Below are 23,398 nucleotides of genomic sequence, written 5' to 3'. Positions count from 1 at the left end.
CAGTACGCACTGACGGCACATGCACACTAGGCTTGCTGCGGTAGTCAGTGATACCGGTGTTCAGGCAGCCACTTTCCCACCTCCCCACTGGAGTATGTTTTTTTTATATATTTTTTTAAATGTTTATATATATAAATAAAACCCATTTAGTAAATTTTCTGTTTAGTTAATTTAATCAGTGCCCACATTCATAAAAAAATAAAAAATAAAAACACACTATAATTAGTAAAATACTAAGCGCGTACTTGATCAGACAACATTATAAAGTGAAAGTGTCAGTGCAGACAGCAGGTCTATTTTATACAGAGTAGCTTAAGTTTCACTTTCACTTAAGAGATTTCACTTTGCGTGAAGGAGAGAAAGGAGGCTCTAGAGACGACACGACACGTTACTCAAAGATGGTGGATGATTTGGAAATATTTCAGATTTAAACCCTGCAGCAGCTCGACTGGAGAGGAGCTGAGGACCAGTACGGACCAGCAACAGTATGTTTGAGCAATCATTGATCATTGATCCGTCAATGAGTGGATAGACCATTTACAGAAGGTATTACTGTCCGTTGGTTTATTTTTAAATTACAACACAACGTCAACTCTGTCCAACAAATGGATACCAGTCATGAAAACGAATTAAAAACAGACATAGACGGACAGACACAGCGGATCAATGTAGCCGCATAACGCTCAAGATCAAAGTAAGCACTCTACAGATATTGAGCATAATTTTGTCAAATGTTCGGTGTCACCGGTGTCGTCATGAGTTTACATCACAGCGCTCGTCCACTCTGTGGCTCAATCTCACCATGATGTAGTAGTCCTTCAGCTGGTGCCCGTACAGCACCCAGGACGTGGAGGTGAGGAAGGTGGCTACAGTCAGAGGGAAGGACAGGCACTCCAAGTTACCGCTACGCACTATCCCCACCTGGATACACAGAGGAGAGGCGGGACAAGGGGAACCATCAATCAACAGGACACTCGACCAGACACTGGAATAATGTTGAATGAAACGATTAACATATATGGAAAGTTAGTCACTATATAAAAGGTCAGAGTATATGGGTATGCTTGCCTAGCATCATTTCGGCATAGTGTTGTGTTATTGTAAATACCCTTACAGGTAGAATGTAATGTCGTCAAACAGCAACCTCTAGGCCAGTGGTGCCCAACCAGTCGATCGCGATCGACAGGTATCGCGGGCTGATTTCAAGTAGATCTTGATTAATAAAATTCGATTATTAAAAAAAAATATATATATATATATATTTTTGCTAAATCAACTCTTCCTCTCCTTGTTAACTACAACAAGCAATGCTGTTTGTTATTTAAGATGAGGTCAGACTCGGCACTGACAGATTTGTGCTCATTATGCTGCTTTTATAAAGCCTCAAATGACGGCTTACAATATACAATTTTGGCTGGTAGCTCTCGGGCTAGGTGGTAAATAAAAAAGTAGATCTTGGTTCAAAAAAGGTTGGGCACCCCTGCTCTAGGCAAAAGATGACAACTTGGTACTGCGCTTTGTTTACAAGTTTTAGTTTTTGTCTGATGGTTGGATTGGATTTCAGTGGGTATAGAGGAGGTGTTGCTACTGCTGGCCACACCTCAGGCTCTACCAAGAGAGGTCTGGAGAAATTCATAGTATAATAAATGACTCCAACCCACAAGTCAGACCAAAACAAAAGGCAGTAAACAAAGCACAATATCAAGCGGGGCTCTTTTGCTTAGAGGTTGCCTTTTGACGGCATTACAGATTCTACCTTTAACACTTTGAGTGCCAACAACGAGATTTCTCGTTAGTTCATGCTAACCGTTCAGTGCCAACGACGAGAGATATCGTGTTTTTTTTTCCATACATTTTTCATCAATCTAGCCTCACGTTACCAGTGGGGATCTGTCTGAACTCTAACAGGGAAAATACCGCCCCCTATCGTCTCTCCGGATGGTACTGCACCCCTTTGGATTGGATTGAATGAAATGCATGGAGAAAAAAAAGTCCTGCTTCCACATTTTACTTGTCAGACATGTAATCCGAGCCTACTGGAGTCATCGCCCACCATCAGAACAGCGGAAAATTTGTGTTTCCAGTACCCAGCTTTTGATCAATAAACGCGATCGATATTTGGAATGGCGATCAGGAATTGGAATAATCTTTTTGGAGAACATCTGATCTGAGGTAAGGAATCTATTTTACCAGTCTTGGGGTAATCAGAGTTTTTTTTCACATATCTCAACGTGTCCCCTTATATGTGTATGTGTGTGTGTGTGTGTGTGTGTGTGTGTGTGTGTGTGCTGATCAGGAAATAGATAATAGATTATTCAGCCCGCTTCTATAGCGTGCATAAGTACACATATACTATCGATAATCTAGTGTTTATTTGAAAACTATTCATAAATAGGCCGAAAAATTACAATGTGTTTTGTGTATTCCAGTGTATTCCAGTAAAGGGCGATTATCACAGAATCTTCTGAAATGTTCTGGAACTTTCAAGTAACTAGCGTTTTTCAAAATGGTATAAAACGGAAATGAACCGATTAAAAAACAATCCGTTTCGACAATGTTGACTGCAAACAAGTCATTGATAAGCGACGGCCATATTATACACATAGCCATAATTTAAGATATAGTTTATGCGTTCGCAAATATGAGAGCTCCATCATTGAAGTGGGTGGTGGCACGCAACGGGGTTCCGGGGCACCGGACCCGTGGCACTCAAAGTGTTAAGGGGTAATACATACATTATACTGTGCAGCAGGACGTTGTAAATGTAATGCATGAAAAACAGAGGGTAACCCGGGGGATGAGACAGAAGCACACACAGAGACGGAGAATAACAGGAAGACAGAGATGAGGGGAATGAAAGGCAGGAAAGTGACTTAGGGTCATTATGAGCAGTGAGACGGATGAAAAGACGGAGGGGGAGACAGAGATAAACAGGAAGGTGTATGTGGGGGGGTTGCACAGGATGACAGTAAGAGACAGGACAAGATCAAGAGGTCAAACGCTGCACGTGCAGATTTGGTAGACAGTAACATACTGTACTGTAGGTTAGTGTTAGGCTAGTGTTCCTCGTGTTGGCATACTTCCTGTATAGATGTTAGGCATGCAAGGGGGAGATGAATAGCATGCCATGTTTTGTGGGGATATTTCCATTATACGTTTTAGTCTGCCATTATCCTTTGAGTAGTACATGCGAGTGTCTCAGTGTTGTCTGTGTGTTCTACTCTGAGTTAGTGAGTGTCTCAGTGTCGTCTGTGTGTTCTACTCTGGGTTAGTGAGTGTCTCAGTGTTGTCTGTATGTTCTACTCTGGGTTAGTGAGTGTCTCAGTGTCGTCTGTGTGTTCTACTCTGGGTTAGTGAGTGTCTCAGTGTTGTCTGTGTGTTCTACTCTGGGTTAGTGAGTGTCTCAGTGTCGTCTCTGTGTTCTACTCTGGGTTAGTGAGTGTCTCTGTGTTGTCTGTGTTCTACTCTGGGTTAGTGAGTGTCTCAGTGTTGTCTGTGTGTTCTACTCTGGGTTAGTGAGTGTCTCAGTGTCGTCTGTGTGTTCTACTCTGGGTTAGTGAGTGTCTCAGTGTTGTCTGTGTGTTCTACTCCGAGTTAGTGAGTGTCTCAGTGTTGTCTGTGTGTTCTACTCTGGGTTAGTGAGTGTCTCAGTGTTGTCTGTGTTCTACTCTGGGTTAGTGAGTGTCTCAGTGTTGTCTGTGTGTTCTACTTTGAGTTAGTGAGTGTCTCAGTGTCGTCTGTGTGTTCTACTCTGGGTTAGTGAGTGTCTCAGTGTTGTCTGTGTGTTCTACTCTGGGTTAGTGAGTGTCTCAGTGTTGTCTGTATGTTCTACTCTGGGTTAGTGAGTGTCTCTGTGTTGTCTGTGTGTTCTACTCTGGGTTAGTGAGTGTCTCAGTGTTGTCTGTGTGTTCTACTCTGGGTTAGTGAGTGTCTCAGTGTTGTCTGTATGTTCTACTCTGGGTTAGTGAGTGTCTCAGTGTCGTCTGTGTGTTCTACTCTGGGTTAGTGAGTGTCTCAGTGTTGTCTGTGTGTTCTACTCCGAGTTAGTGAGTGTCTCAGTGTTGTCTGTGTGTTCTACTCTGGGTTAGTGAGTGTCTCAGTGTCGTCTGTGTGTTCTACTCTGGGTTAGTGAGTGTCTCAGTGTTGTCTGTGTGTTCTACTCTGGGTTAGTGAGTGTCTCAGTGTTGTCTGTGTGTTCTACTCTGGGTTAGTGAGTGTCTCAGTGTTGTCTGTGTGTTCTACTCTGGGTTAGTGAGTGTCTCTGTGTTGTCTGTATGTTCTACTCTGGGTTAGTGAGTGTCTCAGTGTTGTCTGTGTGTTCTACTCTGGGTTAGTGAGTGTCTCAGTGTTGTCTGTGTGTTCTACTCTGGGTTAGTGAGTGTCTCAGTGTTGTCTGTGTTCTACTCTGGGTTAGTGAGTGTCTCTGTGTTGTCTGTATGTTCTACTCTGGGTTAGTGAGTGTCTCTGTGTTGTCTGTGTGTTCTACTCTGGGTTAGTGAGTGTCTCAGTGTTGTCTGTGTGTTCTACTCTGGGTTAGTGAGTGTCTCAGTGTTGTCTGTGTGTTCTACTCTGGGTTAGTGAGTGTCTCAGTGTTGTCTGTGTTCTACTCTGAGTTAGTGAGTGTCTCTGTGTTGTCTGTGTGTTCTACTCCGAGTTAGTGAGTGTCTCAGTGTTGTCTGTGTGTTCTACTCTGGGTTAGTGAGTGTCTCAGTGTCGTCTGTGTGTTCTACTCTGGGTTAGTGAGTGTCTCAGTGTTGTCTGTGTGTTCTACTCTGGGTTAGTGAGTGTCTCAGTGTTGTCTGTGTGTTCTACTCTGGGTTAGTGAGTGTCTCAGTGTTGTCTGTGTGTTCTACTCTGGGTTAGTGAGTGTCTCTGTGTTGTCTGTGTGTTCTACTCTGGGTTAGTGAGTGTCTCAGTGTTGTCTGTGTGTTCTACTTTGAGTTAGTGAGTGTCTCAGTGTTGTCTGTGTTCTACTCTGGGTTAGTGAGTGTCTCTGTGTTGTCTGTATGTTCTACTCTGAGTTAGTGAGTGTCTCAGTGTTGTCTGTGTGTTCTACTCTGGGTTAGTGAGTGTCTCAGTGTCGTCTGTGTGTTCTACTCTGGGTTAGTGAGTGTCTCAGTGTTGTCTGTGTGTTCTACTCTGGGTTAGTGAGTGTCTCAGTGTCGTCTGTGTGTTCTACTCTGGGTTAGTAAGTGGGGACCAGTATTAAGTATCTAAGCTTTTGTATTTTTTTCCCCAAAACTTTTCAATGCTGTAAGTCCACCCGTCCTCGTCAGGGGCAATTAAAGAGGAATGCCACCCATGTGACAAATTCACATACAGTATGTTCTTGCTGTGCCCCGGGCCGGTTCAGTCAGTATTTGTGAACACCGCACACCGCTCCAGAAGCTAGAAATCAGAACGTTTGTATCGTTTATAAAAGACAAACGGCCAGATATGAAAATGTGTCTACCATATCCCCCAGCACGGTTAACACTAGTTGCCCCTGCTGTTAAAGCCGTTGCCCCTGCTGTACAATGTAAAGGCTAATATTATTGAGAGCCTGAGCAATGCTGAATTAAAGGGGAATGCCATCCATTTTAAGGATTTACATAATTATGTTCATCCTGTGCCCCAGGGCAGTCGAGTCAATATTTGTGAACACACACCAGACACCACTCTCTCCCAAAGCTATAAATCCAAGAGAACCCTTCCAATCGGTGATGTGTAACTGGGATCTAAAACATGGGGCAGCTCTATAGACAATGGATGGGGCTCTGAATTTATGAGGCCATAATATGAATGTGTGAGGTTTATATTCTAGCATTGCTAGAAGGTCTGAACCAGAATTAAAACCTAATTTGGGTGCAAGAGCTCACAAAAAAAGATTTTATGGCCTCATAAATTCAGAGCCCCATTCATTGTCTATGGAGCAGTCCCAGACTTTACATCCCAGTGACATCACTGATTGGAGGGTTCTCTCGGATTTCTAGTTTTAGGGGAGTGGTGTGTGTTCACAAATATTGACTCAACTGCCCTGGGACACAGGAAGAACATTATGTAAATTATTTAAATGGGTGTTATTTCCCTTTAATTCTGCATTGCTCAGGCTCTCAATAATGTTACATTAATGTTGAAATGTGGTCAGGTTACTAACTAGTGTTATTACATGGCGTTTTCACATTTGCCGAAATGCTTGCTTGTGATTGGTCAATAGCGCTCGTCAGAGGTCCGATATTACTCGATAACGGACCTCTGCCGAACAATAATGACCGCTGTGCGCAGCTGGACCAATCAAGCCCACTACAACACTGTATCAGTGCTGCTCAGCATATGCACAGCTGCACTCAGTCATGCAATCAGACCACAGACCTGCCGGCTGCCGATAATAATAATCACTTTATTTGGGCTGACAGAGCCACAGAACAACTGCGTCTGCATTTGATCTCGTCTTGTCGATGAATTAGGTATATTGTTAGTAAGTTAGCCATGTAATAAGCGGGATAATGTATAGCCTATACTCGGTCATTGTCGCAAAATAATTGACCTTCACTGACGTTTAAAACACCTCGGCTGCGCCTCTGTGTTCTAAACTCCGTGTCTGTCAATTATTTTGCGACAATGACCTCGTAGCTATACATTATCCCTTACTTAACCGTGCTGGGGGATATGGTAGACACATTTTCACATCTGGCCGTTGGTCTATTATAAGCAATGCAAACATTGTTAGACATGTTCTCATAGGTCATGAGGAAACCAAAGTCCTTCCATACCACCGACTTGACAAGAGGATCTTCAAGCAGTATTTGTGTAATTTATTTTACTGAGCTATTAGCTAACGTTATGTAGTGTCAGTTTCTGTTTATTGTTTACATTTAGTGCCCACACTAAAACTAGTTGGCCAAACATAACGCGACGTATGCCCTACTATGTTACCGGTTTATTGCACAATGTTGTTTTATTGGATTCTATTATATGTTGTTACTACTGTATTGCACATCGTTGCGGGCAAGACCACCCGCATTTCATTGTATACTTGTATGCCGTGACAAATAAAACTCTTGACTTGACACCCCGTGTCTAGTTTAGATGACTGAAATTGAACACTCATCATTTTCAATTAAACATTTAAATTGTTACACCCCTAATGATGATGCTCATCGTCAGAATGTTAAGTGTTGCTGCTGACAATAAGCAGCAGTGGAGAGAACACACTCATCGAGACTGATGAGGTGCTTGCCACAGCTAGTGAATCAAAACCGTGAAGAAGGTGGCCGTATACGGTGCAAACTCAAAAGCAAAATAGATTTATTAGGCTATGAAACCCGGCGTTTCGACAGGCAAAGCAGTCTCCATCAGGAGACGGCCTTGCCTGTCAAAATGTTGGTTTTATAGTCTAACTAGAAGGGCACTCGGGAGAGATGTCTACACTCACTGAAGCTCTACTCATTAACATCATCAGCTATGAAAACGTGTTATTAGGATAGGGCTATATTTCCTTCCTGCCATGGAGCAAGACAGCTCGCTCGAATTTACCTCAACTTGCAACTGCTGTCTCACTCACTCACTCACTGAACCACTGGGACATTATGAACAACAGCGGTGCACTTAATGAGGCAGCGCATTCCAATTCGACTTCTACAGTCGTGAACGGTCTCTTGAATCAGCACAAGTATTTGTCAAGAAAGTTGAATAAAAAGAAAAGAAATCTCCTGGTTTGGATGCTCTCCTCCAGAGACTGTGCCTTCTGCCCCTAATGTGTGTTATTCTGCCTACGGGCATAACAGGCATTTTGTTTGGTCAAATAATGAACATTCTAAATATTTCACCTTTAAAACACAATATTGCCCAACCTAGCAAACACAATCTTGTAGCTAGATTTGCTGAAAATAATTAATGGATTTGGTTCATAGATCACTCGATTTTTCTACCTTTAATAACGTGCAACAAGATGACATTTAAATTAAATACTTAACCTATGAACATGAAACCAATATTGTTCCAATAGTGATGTAACCAAGAGATTCGCTGGGATCCGGTCTCTCTTTCAGCCAGAGCGTGAAATATCCGAACCCTTGCTCAGTGGCTGATACTTACTCATAGTATATATTTAGATCCTAGTGTTATTGAGCATATTTATTGTAACGTATAATATAACTGATCAGGCATGCACCTTTGATTACACTGCTTACTTGCTCATGTGTGTATATTCAGAGTTAATTATATTGTTTACACTGCCTTTTTTTCCTTTTCTACTGTACTAGAATTTGATTGCGTGTATTTATGTCTTACCCTGCCCATACCTGTACCTCCCCTCCCCCGTTATTTGTGGAGTAACGGCTCTGAGCAGCAACCTGCCTTCTTGTGTTCAAAAGGTGTAACTTTATACTGTATCTATTTCAATGGACAACGGTACATTCACTTCACAGGGTACACAGATGAAGTGCCGTCTGTATGTGCTGCACCGGGTGAGGGGGTGGAGGTAGGCACAGCAGCAGCTCTCAAACACAGGGTCAAGGCCCACATTGTGTCCTCATTTAGTAGAGCTGTCCATTGCCGGTTAGCTCATATAAATATAGCCTAGCTACTTTTAGTAGTATTTTCAACATAAACCGGTATCGTTTTGATAGCTAGCAGTCCCGGAAGGTGTCAATATCCTTGCTCAATGATCCCAAGAGACGAATAACCATCTTGTGGTACATGAGACCGGAGAAGCACCGAAGAATGCTGAGAAACAATACATGTTAACTGTAGGGGTGGGGGGGGAAATCGATACGTAGTAGTATCGCGATACATTGTGTGGCGATACTGTATCGATACAGGGACGCCAAGTATCGATATTTAATTATTCAACAAAAAAACAAAAAAAATGTATAAGAAAGTTGCATTGTTCATTTCAATACCTGTAATAGGACAGTAGTCCACACACACACATGTGCATTCAGTTAAGTTGGAATATGACTGTAATACAAACAGTTCAGTTTGTCAGGTACATGCAACACAGATTACAGTGTTTACATCCGTCTGCTTGAGAAAATACCATGTTCTGCAATAAAAATGATTGAAGTGAGATGAAAAGACTGAACTTTATTTTATTAGATAAAACATGTTGACAAAGTTTTACTTTGCAGTTGAAAATTTTTTATAAATTCAATTTGATCAAAAAAATTAAGAAATCGCAATACTCAGCGTATCGTGACGCAAGTATCGCGATAGTATCGTATCGTGAGGCCTCTGGCGATTCCCCCTAGTTAACTGTCGTGTATGTTCTACAACTGGTCAGTGACCAGGGCCAATACAATAATAGCACAGTGTCTTAGCAGGGGCTTTCACACTAGCCATCGGGGTGGAATCAGAGCGCTGCATGATGAGAGCGCTCCCGCCCTTCCCCGGGGACGCTCCAAACCTGGACCGCTGGAAGAGGTGGTCTCGGGTGCGCGCCAGTGTCCCCGACAACGGAGCAGGGGGCGTGGTGTGCAAGCTTATTGTAATGCTTTCATGCTTGCTTGAATTTTGGGCAGATAAAAACATACAGCAACAACTGGACAATACCCACAAAACGATATTTATGGACAATTTGGCGAGTTCAGACCTCAACCAAACAAGCATGTTGAGCCTCACGGCTCAGTGGATGAAAACTTCGAGATGAAGCCACGTTACAACTCAAGCACAAGACTTCCCTGGCTCGCATTAGGCCTGGCAATTTTTTTGCCATTGCTATGTCTACTATACATTGGTTTCTTGTTCGAATGCATTTATTTCTATAGACCAGTGGTGCCCAACCAGTCGGCCATGATCGACCGGTAGATCAATGACATGCAATATAATTGACGCGAGCAATGGGCTAATGTTAGCTGCTAACTAGTAATAAACCCTGGAAAACGCTCTAAAAGCGGACTCCACGACACCAGTTCCATTCGTGAGAAAAGGGGGTGGGTTATATTGACGAGGCTTGACAACAGAGGTTCAAATATAACTTCATATTTATTGGTTATTTGTATCTTTATATCAGCATCCAGTTTCCACCACCGTGTGTTAAACTCTTCCTGTGTTGACGTTAGAGTGTGACATCATCGCCTACGGCAGCTTACACGCTCAAAACGCAAACCGTAAACGCGCACCAAGACTGCAGTGTGTACACAAACTAGAGGTGGGAGAGGGAGGGGGGAAGTTCACACCCAAGGACGGAGCGAGTACGGAGCGGAGCTGATTCGACCCCGAATGGCTAGTGAGAAAGCCCCCTGTGTGTACTCTACCAGATAAGAGAGAGAGAGACGGGGAGAGACAGAAAGACAGGTACAATAATACATGCGACGGTCTGTATGTTTTACGCAAAGTCAGCCAGGGAGATAGTCCATGAGTGCCAGTGTTAACTGTATAGTCTACACCAGGTCAGTGAGGTAGACAGTCCATGCGAGTGCCAGTGTTAACTGTATAGTCTACACCAGGTCAGTGAGGTAGACAGTCCATGCGAGTGCCAGTGTTAACTGTATAGTCTACACCAGGTCAGTGAGGTAGACAGTCCATGCGAGTGCCAGTGTTAACTGTATAGTCTACACCAGGTCAGTGAGGTAGACAGTCCATGCGAGTGCCAGTGTTAACTGTATAGTCTACACCAGGTCAGTGAGGTAGACAGTCCATGTGAGTGCCAGTGTTAACTGTATAGTCTACACCAGGTCAGTGAGGTAGACAGTCCATGCGAGTGCCAGTGTTAACTGTATAGTCTACACCAGGTCAGTGAGGTAGACAGTCCATGTGAGTGCCAGTGTTAACTGTATAGTCTACACCAGGTCAGTGAGGTAGACAGTCCATGTGAGTGCCAGTGTTAACTGTATAGTCTACACCAGGTCAGTGAGGTAGACAGTCCATGTGAGTGCCAGTGTTTTTTTTTTTTACTATCTTTTCCCCCCCTCCTCTTTTTCCGATTTTTCTCCCATCCCACTGTTAGTCGTTATGCCAATTCCCAACTCCCTTCCTGGTTGTTGCGCACCCCCCCTACTGTTGGTCCGGGAGGCCGGAGACTATCACATGCTATCCTCCGACACATGCACAGCCAGCCGGCAGCCAGCCTGGCAGCTCAGATTCTCACTGGGAGAGTGTAACGTGTGGAAGGTCACACTACCTCCCTCCAGATCCTTCCTTCGCTGAGCAGGCGCCCCGACCGAACTGTAGGAGTATTTTTCTGTTTACAATGCCCAGGACCCACCCATCACCTTTCCCACCCTCTAATACTGCCAATTGTATTAGTACGGACGACCAGCCAAACTGAAAACAATGTGGAGAGCTGGGATCGAACACGCGAACCCAGCGTATCCAGCATTGGTGGTGAGTGCCTTGCCCACTGCACCACCTGGCCGCCCGAGTGCCAGTGTTAACTGTATAGTCTACACCAGGTCAGTGAGGGATACGGGTACAATAGTACAGTGGTTCCCAAAGTGGGTGCCACAGCTGTCCAGTGGTGCTGTGCACAATCTGCTCATATTCACATTCTAATTCTATTTTTTTTTTTTTTTTATCTTTTTTCCCCTCCATTTTGCTCCGATTTTTCTCCCATCCCAATGTTAGTCGTTATGCCAATTCCCAATCCCCTTCCTGGTCGCTGCGCACTTACCCCCCACAGTCGGTCTGGGAGAGTGGAGGCTACCACGTGCTTCCTCCGACACACGTCCAGCCAATCAACCGCTTCTTTTCACCTGGCAGCGCGGATTCTCATTGAGAGGGCGTAGCGTGTGGAAGGATCACACTATCCCACTCAAGTCCTATCCGCGCTTAGCAGACGCCCCGACCGAACTGTAGGAGTCGCTGTTTACAACAACCCGGACCCACCCCGCCAGCTTCGCCCACCCTCTAATACAGCCAATTGTATTAGTGTGAACGGCCAGCCAAGCTGGTGACAACCCCGGAGCTGTGAGCTGGATTCGAACAGGCGAATCTAGCCGCTCCGGGGTTTGGTGACAAACACAATCTCCGTTACGCCACCTGACCGCCCTCTCACATTCTAATTCTACATATACTGTACATTTAATCACACAGCATATAAAAAAATTTAAAATAAAGATTGAATTACATGGGCACATTAGTTTATAAACTGAATAAACATATAAAGTGTTCATAGCAAATTTAATAGGCTATACTCGCTACGGAGTAGTTCCTTGGAAATATGGTTTCTTAACGTCCGTCAAGCGCAAATGGGCACTAGTGTTTCCCCACTCGAGTCTCATTTGTTCTCAAATATTTTCCACCATTGAATGAAGTCTATGACTAGCTCCGGGATCCAATCAGATCTCTCTCTCTCTCCACAACATTGGCTGCTAGTTTGGCCGCTAAAGCCCAAGAGGAGCAAGCAGAATTATCTACAAATGGACGGCCAAACGCACGCTAGTTTCACATTGCCAGACCCATCTCCACACTGCCTTTTAGCGCTGTGCTAAGGCACACACACTAAACATAGTTTGAATAGCTTTTGCCTTCTGGAACTGAATGTTCCTCCCTCTCAAAGAGTGCTGTCAACATGTGTATGTTGAGAGAAAGCAAGAGGAGAGAGGGGGGGGGAGAGAGAGAGAGAGAGAGAGAGAGAGAGAGAGAGAGAGAGAGAGAGAGAGAGAGAGAGAGGGGGGAGAGAGTGAGAGAGAGAGAGAGAGAGAGAGAGAGAGAGAGAGAGAGAGAGAGAGAGAGAGAGAGAGAGAGAGAGATGAAAAGCATGTCCTGTTTCACAATCTCTTTCTTTGTTTCTCTGTTCTCAGAACACGCTTTTTTTATATTGTCATAGCCTCTGCCTGTGTGTTTTTAACTCTGGTGAATGATAATATAATTTTAAATATTTGTAATATTTTATCTACAAATTATTTTCATTGAAATTGTGATTTTATGGGCTCATCCTTCTGTGCTCATAAGGACCAGGAGTGAAAATAGTGTGACTCATGTATCAGTTTTAAAATATGCTGTAAGTGGTATTTATTTGTTAAAATAAGTGGTCTACATTCTGACAGCCATCACTAATACGTATGTGTGAGTGTTGTCAGTAACATGGGTCTCCTAGTCCCTCCACTCTGCAGTAAACAGAAAATACACTTTAAGTTGATCCAATCAGGAGAGAGAACTCCACACTGAAAAAAAACTGTCTGACAAAAATAATTAATAAAAGTTAGTTTTAAGCAAATATGTGCGTTAAACAGGTAAAGTAATCTGCCAGTGCAGTAAGCAAATTTAGCTTGGCAAGATTTCTTAAAATAAGTAAAACTATCTTGTTTTACTTATTATAAAGTGGAATGGGATACCAGAAATAAAGAAAAGTCTGTTTAGTGCAGAGCTGAGGGTCTGGTAAGACCCATGTTACTGACCAGACACTATACATCAGTGATGGCTGTAGGAATGCAGAGCTATTTAACACTTATTTTAACAAAAATAAATACCACTTACAGCACCATTAAGAATTTTACAAGCAAAATGATGGTATGATGTTCCGACACGTTGCAAAACATGTATATATTTATTTGAAGAGTTGGGGTGCCGTGGGGGGGAAATAAAGTTTTGGAAACCACTGCAATAGTAGACTTGAGTGCGAGTGTTGGCTGCATGTTCTATACCAGATCCGTGAGGGGAGACATGTACATGCTGACGGTGACCACGCTGCAGGTGAGGCCCAGCTGGTGCAGCTGAGACAGTCCCGGGGGCAGTATGACCGTGAAGTACAACCAGCCGCCGGCCAGCACCGCTGTCGCTGCTAGCGTCTGGGACACGGCGCGCCTCTGAAACAAACACAGGAAGACGTTGACAACACACTGAAGAGCTGCCTTTGGCGTGCGCACACACACACACACACACACACACACACACACACACACACACACACACACACACACACACACACACACACACACACACACACACACACACACACACACACACACACACACACACACACACACACACACACACACACACACACACACACACACACACACACACACACACACACACACACACACACACACACACACACACACACACACACACACACACACACACAGAGGTGGGGTAACTGAAGCGACGTTGGAATTTGGAATTTCAACTGTATCGGTCTGTAAAATCGCGCATCAACTTTATATTAAAATAATTATAATGATAATGTAAACAATTGATTTATAGATAATGTTTAAGTGTAAGATTTAATGGCATATACCGGTTTAATAAATTGCTGACTAGATCAGTCAAGACCCTTTTTACACTTTTAAAAAAAGTATTGAAATGAACCAAATAGAACTGAACCATAGTAAGATTTTGTGCCAGGAAGGGAAATTAAGACCAGCCTCCTGCCACCTGCTGCTGCATGGCCAGCACGTCTCTCCTACTCTACCTGCTACTAGTACATTTAGTCTGTGGCCAGCATGCCTCTCCTACTCTACCTGCTGGTACATTTAGTCTGTGGCCAGTACGTCTCTCCTACTCTACCTGCCGGTACATTTAGTCTGTGGCCAGTACGCCTCTCCTACTCTACCTGCTGGTACATTTAGTCTGTGGCCAGTACGCCTCTCCTACTCTACCTGCTGCTACATTTAGTCTGTGGCCAGTACGTCTCTCCTACTCTACCTGCTGGTACATTTAGTCTGTGGCCAGTACGTCTCTCCTGCTCTACCTGCTGGTACATTTAGTCTGTGGCCAGTACGTCTCTCCTACTCTACCTGCTGGTACATTTAGTCTGTGGCCAGTACGCCTCTCCTACTCTACCTGCTGGTACATTTAGTCTGTGGCCAGTACGCCTCTCCTACTCTACCTGCTGGTACATTTAGTCTGTGGCCAGTACGCCTCTCCTACTCTACCTGCCGCTACATTTAGTCTGTGGCCAGTACGTCTCTCCTACTCTACCTGCCGGTACATTTAGTCTGTGGCCAGCACGTCTCTCCTACTCTACCTGCTAGTACATTTAGTCTGTGGCCAGCACGTCTCTCCTACTCTACCTGCTGGTACATTTAGTCTGTGGCCAGTACGTCTCTCCTACTCTACCTGCTGGTACATTTAGTCTGTGGCCAGTACGCCTCTCCTACTCTACCTGCTGGTACATTTAGTCTGTGGCCAGTACGCCTCTCCTACTCTACCTGCTGGTACATTTAGTCTGTGGCCAGTACGTCTCTCCTACTCTACCTGCTGGTACATTTAGTCTGTGGCCAGTACGTCTCTCCTACTCTACCTGCCAGTACATTTAGTCTGTGGCCAGTACGCCTCTCCTACTCTACCTGCCGGTACATTTAGTCTGTGGCCAGCACGCCTCTCCTACTCTACCTGCCAGTACATTTAGTCTGTGGCCAGTACGCCTCTCCTACTCTACCTGCTGGTACATTTAGTCTGTGGCCAGTACGTCTCTCCTACTCTACCTGCCAGTACATTTAGTCTGTGGCCAGCACGTCTCTCCTACTCTACCTGCCAGTACATTTAGTCTGTGGCCAGTACGTCTATCCTACTCTACCTGCTGGTACATTTAGTCTGTGGCCAGCACGTCTCTCCTACTCTACCTGCCAGTACATTTAGTCTGTGGCCAGCACGTCTCTCCTACTCTACCTGCCAGTACATTTAGTCTGTGGCCAGTACGTCTATCCTACTCTACCTGCCAGTACATTTAGTCTGTGGCCAGCACGTCTCTCCTACTCTACCTGCTGGTACATTTAGTCTGTGGCCAGTACGCCTCTCCTACTCTACCTGCTGGTACATTTAGTCTGTGGCCAGCACGTCTCTCCTACTCTACCTGCCAGTACATTTAGTCTGTGGCCAGCACGTCTATCCTACTCTACCTGCCAGTACATTTAGTCTGTGGCCAGTACGCCTCTCCTACTCTACCTGCTGGTACATTTAGTCTGTGGCCAGCACGCCTCTCCTACTCTACCTGCTGGTACATTTAGTCTGTGGCCAGTACGCCTCTCCTACTCTACCTGCCAGTACATTTAGTCTGTGGCCAGTACGTCTCTCCTACTCTACCTGCTGGTACATTTAGTCTGTGGCCAGTACGCCTCTCCTACTCTACCTGCTGGTACATTTAGTCTGTGGCCAGCACGTCTCTCCTACTCTACCTGCCAGTACATTGTCTGTGGCCAGCACGCCGCTCCTACTCTACCTGCTGCTACATTTAGTCTGTGGCCAGTACGCCTCTCCTACTCTACCTGCTGGTACATTTAGTCTGTGGCCAGTACGCCTCTCCTACTCTACCTGCTGGTACATTTAGTCTGTGGCCAGTACGCCTCTCCTACTCTACCTGCTGGTACATTTAGTCTGTGGCCAGTACGCCTCTCCTACTCTACCTGCTGGTACATTTAGTCTGTGGCCAGTACGTCTCTCCTACTCTACCTGCCAGTACATTTAGTCTGTGGCCAGTACGTCTCTCCTACTCTACCTGCTGGTACATTTAGTCTGTGGCCAGTACGCCTCTCCTACTCTACCTGCTGGTACATTTAGTCTGTGGCCAGTACGTCTCTCCTACTCTACCTGCTGGTACATTTAGTCTGTGGCCAGTACGCCTCTCCTACTCTACCTGCCAGTACATTTAGTCTGTGGCCAGTACGTCTCTCCTACTCTACCTGCCGGTACATTTAGTCTGTGGCCAGTACGCCTCTCCTACTCTACCTGCCGGTACATTTAGTCTGTGGCCAGTACGCCTCTCCTACTCTACCTGCTGGTACATTTAGTCTGTGGCCAGTACGTCTCTCCTACTCTACCTGCTGGTACATTTAGTCTGTGGCCAGTACGCCTCTCCTACTCTACCTGCTGGTACATTTAGTCTGTGGCCAGTACGCCTCTCCTACTCTACCTGCTGGTACATTTAGTCTGTGGCCAGTACGTCTCTCCTACTCTACCTGCCAGTACATTTAGTCTGTGGCCAGTACGCCTCTCCTACTCTACCTGCCAGTACATTTAGTCTGTGGCCAGTACGCCTCTCCTACTCTACCTGCTGGTACATTTAGTCTGTGGCCAGTACGCCTCTCCTACTCTACCTGCTAGTACATTTAGTCTGTGGCCAGTACGTCTCTCCTGCTCTACCTGCCAGTACATTTAGTCTGTGGCCAGTACGCCTCTCCTACTCTACCTGCCAGTACATTTAGTCTGTGGCCAGTACGCCTCTCCTACTCTACCTGCTGGTACATTTAGTCTGTGGCCAGCACGTCTCTCCTACTCTACCTGCTGCTACATTTAGTCTGTGGCCAGTACGCCTCTCCTGCTCTACCTGCTGGTACATTTAGTCTGTGGCCAGTACGCCTCTCCTACTCTACCTGCTGATACATTTAGTCTGTGGCCAGTACGCCTCTCCTACTCTACCTGCTAGTACATTTAGTCTGTGGCCAGTACGCCTCTCCTACTCTACCTGCTGGTACATTTAGTCTGTGGCCAGTACGCCTCTCCTACTCTACCTGCTAGTACATTTAGTCTGTGGCCAGTACGCCTCTCCTACTCTACCTGCTGGTACATTTAGTCTGTGGCCAGTACGCCTCTCCTACTCTACCTGCTAGTACATTTAGTCTGTGGCCAGTACGCCTCTCCTACTCTACCTGCTGGTACATTTAGTCTGTGGCCAGCACGTCTCTCCTACTCTACCTGCCAGTACATTTAGTCTGTGGCCAGTACGTCTCTCCTACTCTACCTGCCGGTACATTTAGTCTGTGGCCAGCACGTCTCTCCTGCTCTACCTGCCAGTACATTTAGTCTGTGGCCAGTACGTCTCTCCTGCTCTACCTGCCAGTACATTTAGTCTGTGGCCAGTACGCCTCTCCTACTCTACCTGCCAGTACATTTAGTCTGTGGCCAGTACGTCTCTCCTACTCTACCTGCTGGTACATTTAGTCTGTGGCCAGTACGCCTCTCCTACTCTACCTGCCGGTACATTTAGTCTGTGGCCAGTACGCCTCTCCTACTCTACCTGCCAGTACATTTAGTCTGTGGCCAGTACGCCTCTCCTACTCTACCTGCCAGTACATTTAGTCTGTGGCCAGTACGTCTCTCCTACTCTACCTGCTGGTACATTTAGTCTGTGGCCAGTACGTCTCTCCTGCTCTACCTGCCGGTACATTCAGTCTGTGGCCAGTACGCCTCTCCTACTCTACCTGCCAGTACATTTAGTCTGTGGCCAGTACGCCTCTCCTACTCTACCTGCTGGTACATTCAGTCTGTGGCCAGTACGTCTCTCCTACTCTACCTGCCAGTACATTTAGTCTGTGGCCAGTACGTCTCTCCTACTCTACCTGCTGGTACATTCAGTCTGTGGCCAGTACGTCTCTCCTACTCTACCTGCTGGTACATTTAGTCTGTGGCCAGTACGTCTCTCCTACTCTACCTGCCAGTACATTTAGTCTGTGGCCAGTACGCCTCTCCTACTCTACCTGCCAGTACATTTAGTCTGTGGCCAGTACGTCTCTCCTACTCTACCTGCCGGTACATTTAGTCTGTGGCCAGTACGTCTCTCCTACTCTACCTGCCAGTACATTTAGTCTGTGGCCAGTACGTCTCTCCTACTCTACCTGCTGGTACATTTAGTCTGTGGCCAGTACGCCTCTCCTACTCTACCTGCCAGTACATTTAGTCTGTGGCCAGTACGTCTCTCCTACTCTACCTGCTGGTACATTCAGTCTGTGGCCAGTACGCCTCTCCTACTCTACCTGCCGGTACATTTAGTCTGTGGCCAGCACGTCTCTCCTACTCTACCTGCCGGTACATTTAGTCTGTGGCCAGTACGTCTCTCCTACTCTACCTGCCAGTACATTTAGTCTGTGGCCAGTACGTCTCTCCTACTCTACCTGCTGGTACATTTAGTCTGTGGCCAGTACGTCTCTCCTACTCTACCTGCTGGTACATTTAGTCTGTGGCCAGTACGTCTCTCCTACTCTACCTGCTACAATGGCAGGTGAGATCATGTAGATATCAGTTTGATTTGACCGGTCAGTATTGCCAGTGGAAAAAAATAACATTAATTTCCTGCCCCGACTGAACCAGAAGTAAACTGTTGTTAGTGTAACCGAGAGATTTGAACCTGTGACCGTGACAGCTGCACTAACCAGCTGAGCTAAAGGGTCCGACCCGTTAGCAGGTGCTGGTTGACTGCGACGACTAATCCATAGTTTACATATGCCCCCCCGCCCCCGAGAAAGTGCATCCTCGCACTATCCCAGGGGTTAAGGCACAGAGATCCCACCCCCATTGCTACGTGAACCTGGTTCACAGGGAAGTGAGATCCCACCGCTGACACCAATGTACCTGAGAGATTTGAACCTGTGACCATAGGATCCACAGGCAGCCGCACTAACCAGCTGAGCTAAAGGGTCCGACCCGTTAGCAGGTGCTGGTTGACTGCGACCGACTAATCCATAGTTTACATTAGGCTAAAATGTTAGTGTTGTTTTTCACAGTAAGGTAAAAGTTGTAGGCTTGCATGTGTGCTGACCTTGTCTTTGGTGTAGTGACAGTAGGAGCCAATGTACAGGATCTGCAACATGGCTCCAATGGTGTTGACCAGGATTATTGTCCCATCCCTCTTCAGAACCCCATAATACCACCAGCCCAGGTTACTATGGAGACAGAAATAGTGCCATTATAATTAAATGTTGGCCAGAGAAGTAGAGCAGATGTACATTGTTAATTGGCGGTCAACTGTTGAGTGTGCACGACACACACACACACACTTATATTTATTGGTAAAGAGATTTGCACTACAACTCATACCTCATTTTTCTACTCTGCAATATTGTATATATTGAACACTTTTGTTTACACTTGTTTAGTTACTTTTGACTTTCTATTTTATACTTATCTATTTGTATCTAGCACACTCTCATGAGCAGAACAGGAAAAAGCATTTCATATAAAAGTATTCTACTATTTTTGTATAACAACTAATAAAGAAACTTGAACTTGAAAAACACACACACACACACGCACTTGAGGCAGGTGGTGAGGAAAGGAAGGAACTGGACATTGGCAGCACTCTTGGATGCTCGCATCTTCTTCAAGTCTGTCCTGATAAACAAATACACAGATAGAGAGAGAGAATCGAAATTATTTTAGATCAAGACGTTCTCAGGCAGGAATAATGAAGATGTTACACACCACAGTGAATACCACGATCACAACACCAGAGGGAGCTCCACAAATCATGTAAAACCCAGATTCGGCTCAAACAAGGGACTAAACACGTTTCGCAATTATGCCACAACAATGTGGAACGCCCTACCCAAAGCTGTAAAGGAATGTAAATCACTACCCACCTTCAAAAACACTCTCAAAGAACACCTACGGGAGACTGCAATTCAAAACTGGCCCCTACAAATGTCCTAACCCAGTTGTACAATAAAGACCAAGCATGGCTTTGTCAGTATTCCAATGTACAGCCCCACCCAACCCCACCCAACCCACCCAACCTCCTCCAGTGTACAGTTTCCATGTCAAATGTATGTCAGTATTCCAATGTACAGTGTGTCCCCCCCAGTGTCCCCCCCCCAACCCCCTCCCCCCCCCCCCCCCCCCCCCCCCACCTACCCAACCTCCCCCAATGCACAGTTTCTATGTCAAATGTATATACTCTTCTTCTGGATTTTTTTAGTATCACAAACAGTACTGTATTTGAAAATCTGGTATGTCATAAATGTATAGATGTAGCAGTACTGTCTATCTGTATGTCATGTGTGTCATATGATGAATTGAAAATGGGGGACCCTGATGGAAACAAGACGAAAGTCTTTCTCAGGTCTGCATCCTCTTAACAATTGTATGTATTGAGCTGTACTGTACTGTACCCATTCTGCAATCTGTTAATAAACTTTTCAATCAATCAATCAATCAAACCTAATGCAGAAGATTAACTAGAGTTTGACTCTAGACAGCAGTCTGTCTAGACCGGTAGTAGTAGCATAGTAGTCGGCATACATAAACTGTACACACAAATCAATCATTATCTGGCTGACAAGACTCCTGTCAAGAGGGACAATGAAGTAGATTAGCAAAAACAAACTAAAACGTTGTATAGGCTCCAAAAACAGATCAATGGAATGAATCGAATATGTCCGGCTCTCTTTATTTTTCTATCATTGAAGCAGAGTTTAAGTTACTGGGGATTTGATGATTGAGTCGAACATGATAATAATAATACCTCCATATAACGTTAGTTATGCAGATCACTTACAGTCCAGTCGAGAACATCCCGACTGTAAATACGATGCACGCCCATGACAGAAGCTGCAAAAACTCCATAGAACGGAAACCGAAATATGTGGTACTATCTGGTTAGGTATTTGCTGCTAATGTGTGTTTTTTTACTCACAAATATCAAAGTATAGCATAATATGAAACCCTGAGTTGACAACAGAGAACTATCTACGCTGACGTCCCAAAGCCAGCATTTCCGTGTTTGTAACCAGGATTCTCGAGATTCCTGCAATGTAATTGGACAAATAGAAGCACGGGCGGGCTCAGATGTGCACCAATTCTCGAAGACACTCTGACGTCACGAGAACACCGCCATCTTGGTATTGGGGAAACAAACGGATTTATACGATCAAATGTATGCGTTGAGCTCCATTTTTATTACAGATTTGATCACATTCTTGTTCATTTTATAACCTTTTCATATCATTTGTTTTGAAAATATTGAGGCCAACATGGCATTTCACTATTTCGAAAGCCTTTCTGGTGATTCTAATTGCATGTTTCCCACAAGCCATAGACATGAAGCACGACAGAAAGTTAAAAAGACAGGAAGTTGATTTGAACCACGTAGTTAGATTGGCGGATATTGGAAGACCCAATAAACGCACTCACTCTGTCACTTTTTGATACATTTGGAGTGAATGGATGAATGAATGAATGAATGAATTCATTCATTAGGGAGTTAGTCAGATTAGATTAGATTAAAATGTGTTGTCATTATACAGCACAACAAGTACTAAGTACAGTACAACGAAGAGAGGTTTGACATCTGAATGAATGAATGAATGAAAACTTTATTTAACAGATTGCAGAATGGGTACAATACAGTACGGCTCAATACATACAATTGTTAAGGGGATGCAGACCTGAGAAAGACGTTTGTCTTGTTTCCATCAGGGTCCCCCATTTTCAATTCATATAGACATTTATGACATACACAACATACATGACATTTATGGCATAGGGACATATAGGTATTTAGTACTGATACATTTGTGACATAACGGTATTCAAATATACAGTACTGTTACCCCTAGATCCTGACAGAGTATATACATATGATGGGGAGGGGACTGTACATTAGGAGGGGGTGGGTGGGTGGGAGGGAAATATACATACGGCGGGGAGGGAATATATACGCGGTGGTGAGGAGACTGTCTATTAGGAGGTGGTGGGGGTTTTGGGCATTTACGGTGGCCAGTTTCGAATTGCAGCCTCCCGTAGGTGCTCTTTAAGAGCGGTTTTGAATGTGGGCAGGGATTCACATTCCTTTACAGCTTTGGGTAGGGTGTTCCACATTGTTGTGGCATAATTGCGAAACGTGTTTAGTCCCTTGTTTGAGCCGAATCTGGGTTTAACATGATTTGTTGAGCTTCCTCTGGTGTAGTGGTTGTGGTATTCACTGACCTTTGGGAAGTATTTTGACATGTACATGGGCACCCCGGTCGTATAGTGTATCTTGTAGACCAGGCCCATTGCAAGTTGCTGTACTCTGTCGTCTACTCTAAGCCATCCTAGGTTGGCAAAGTGGGCAGGGGTGAGGTGGGTTCTGGGGTTCAGGTCAAGTAGTAGTCTGACCAGTTTGTTTTGTGATGTTTGTAATTTTGTTTTAAGCGCCTTTGAGGTGCTTTGGTACCATGAGGTGCACGCATAGTCATAGTACCCTTGAATGAGTGCTCCTGCCAGAGTCTTCAGGGTATTCTTGTTTACCAGAGAGGAGATCCGGTACAAGAATCTAGTTCGTTGGTTGACTTTTTTTATTACATTGGATGCCATTTTGTCACAGGAAAGATTTTCCTCTAGGATGGAACCCAGGTAGGTAATTTCGTCTTTCCTTGTGACAATATTGTCACCCACTGTAACTGAGAATCCGTCGGTCTTGCTGAGTTTGTTATTTGAACCGAAGAGAATGGACTCTGTTTTGCCCATGTGTAATGATAGTTTGTTATCAGCGAGCCATATGCAGATTTTGCCTAGTTCCGTGCTGAGGGTTTTTTCAACCTGCAATTTGTTCTTGTCAGAGACCAGCAGGGCTGAGTCGTCCGCAAACAGGAACAAGTTGCAGTCACAGGCTGACGACATGTCATTTGCATAAATTAGGAAGAGTAGCGGTCCTAGTATGCTTCCTTGTGGAACACCACAGCTCACTGTGAGGGGGGGGGGGATAGAGTACCGTTTACCTCTACCATCTGTTCTCTCCCCTCCAGGTAGGATTGCATCCAGCTCACTGATAAGCTATCAAAAC

At 45.1% G+C, this 23,398-nt stretch overlaps 1 protein-coding gene across 4 annotated transcripts in view; it reads right to left on the bottom strand.

Annotated features, from left to right (window-relative positions):
* Positions 1 to 21,346, bottom strand: part of slc50a1 (solute carrier family 50 member 1) — a 34,201-nt gene extending 12,855 nt beyond the window's left edge. The window contains exons 1-5 of one of the 4 annotated variants that reach the window (XM_084335983.1): positions 21,131 to 21,346; positions 19,891 to 19,968; positions 19,397 to 19,520; positions 13,566 to 13,727; positions 802 to 921 (exon numbers count right to left, since the gene is read on the bottom strand). In XM_084335983.1, the coding sequence (XP_084192109.1) occupies positions 802 to 921; positions 13,566 to 13,727; positions 19,397 to 19,520; positions 19,891 to 19,968; positions 21,131 to 21,198 (552 nt within the window). In that variant the 5' untranslated portion in view covers positions 21,199 to 21,346. The remainder of the gene's footprint in view (positions 1 to 801; positions 922 to 13,565; positions 13,728 to 19,396; positions 19,521 to 19,890; positions 19,969 to 21,130) is intronic. The other 3 variants (XM_084335985.1, XM_084335984.1, XM_084335986.1) reach the window with 3 other exon arrangements.
* Between the last annotated feature and the right edge of the window lie 2,052 nt (positions 21,347 to 23,398).

This window comes from Notolepis coatsorum, assembly GCF_963971535.1.
Source record: "Notolepis coatsorum genome assembly, chromosome: 19".
In the NCBI taxonomy this organism is placed as follows: domain Eukaryota; kingdom Metazoa; phylum Chordata; class Actinopteri; order Aulopiformes; family Paralepididae; genus Notolepis; species Notolepis coatsorum.
Note: the sequence above shows the minus strand (reverse complement) of the source record. Positions and strands in the feature narration are given on the sequence as shown.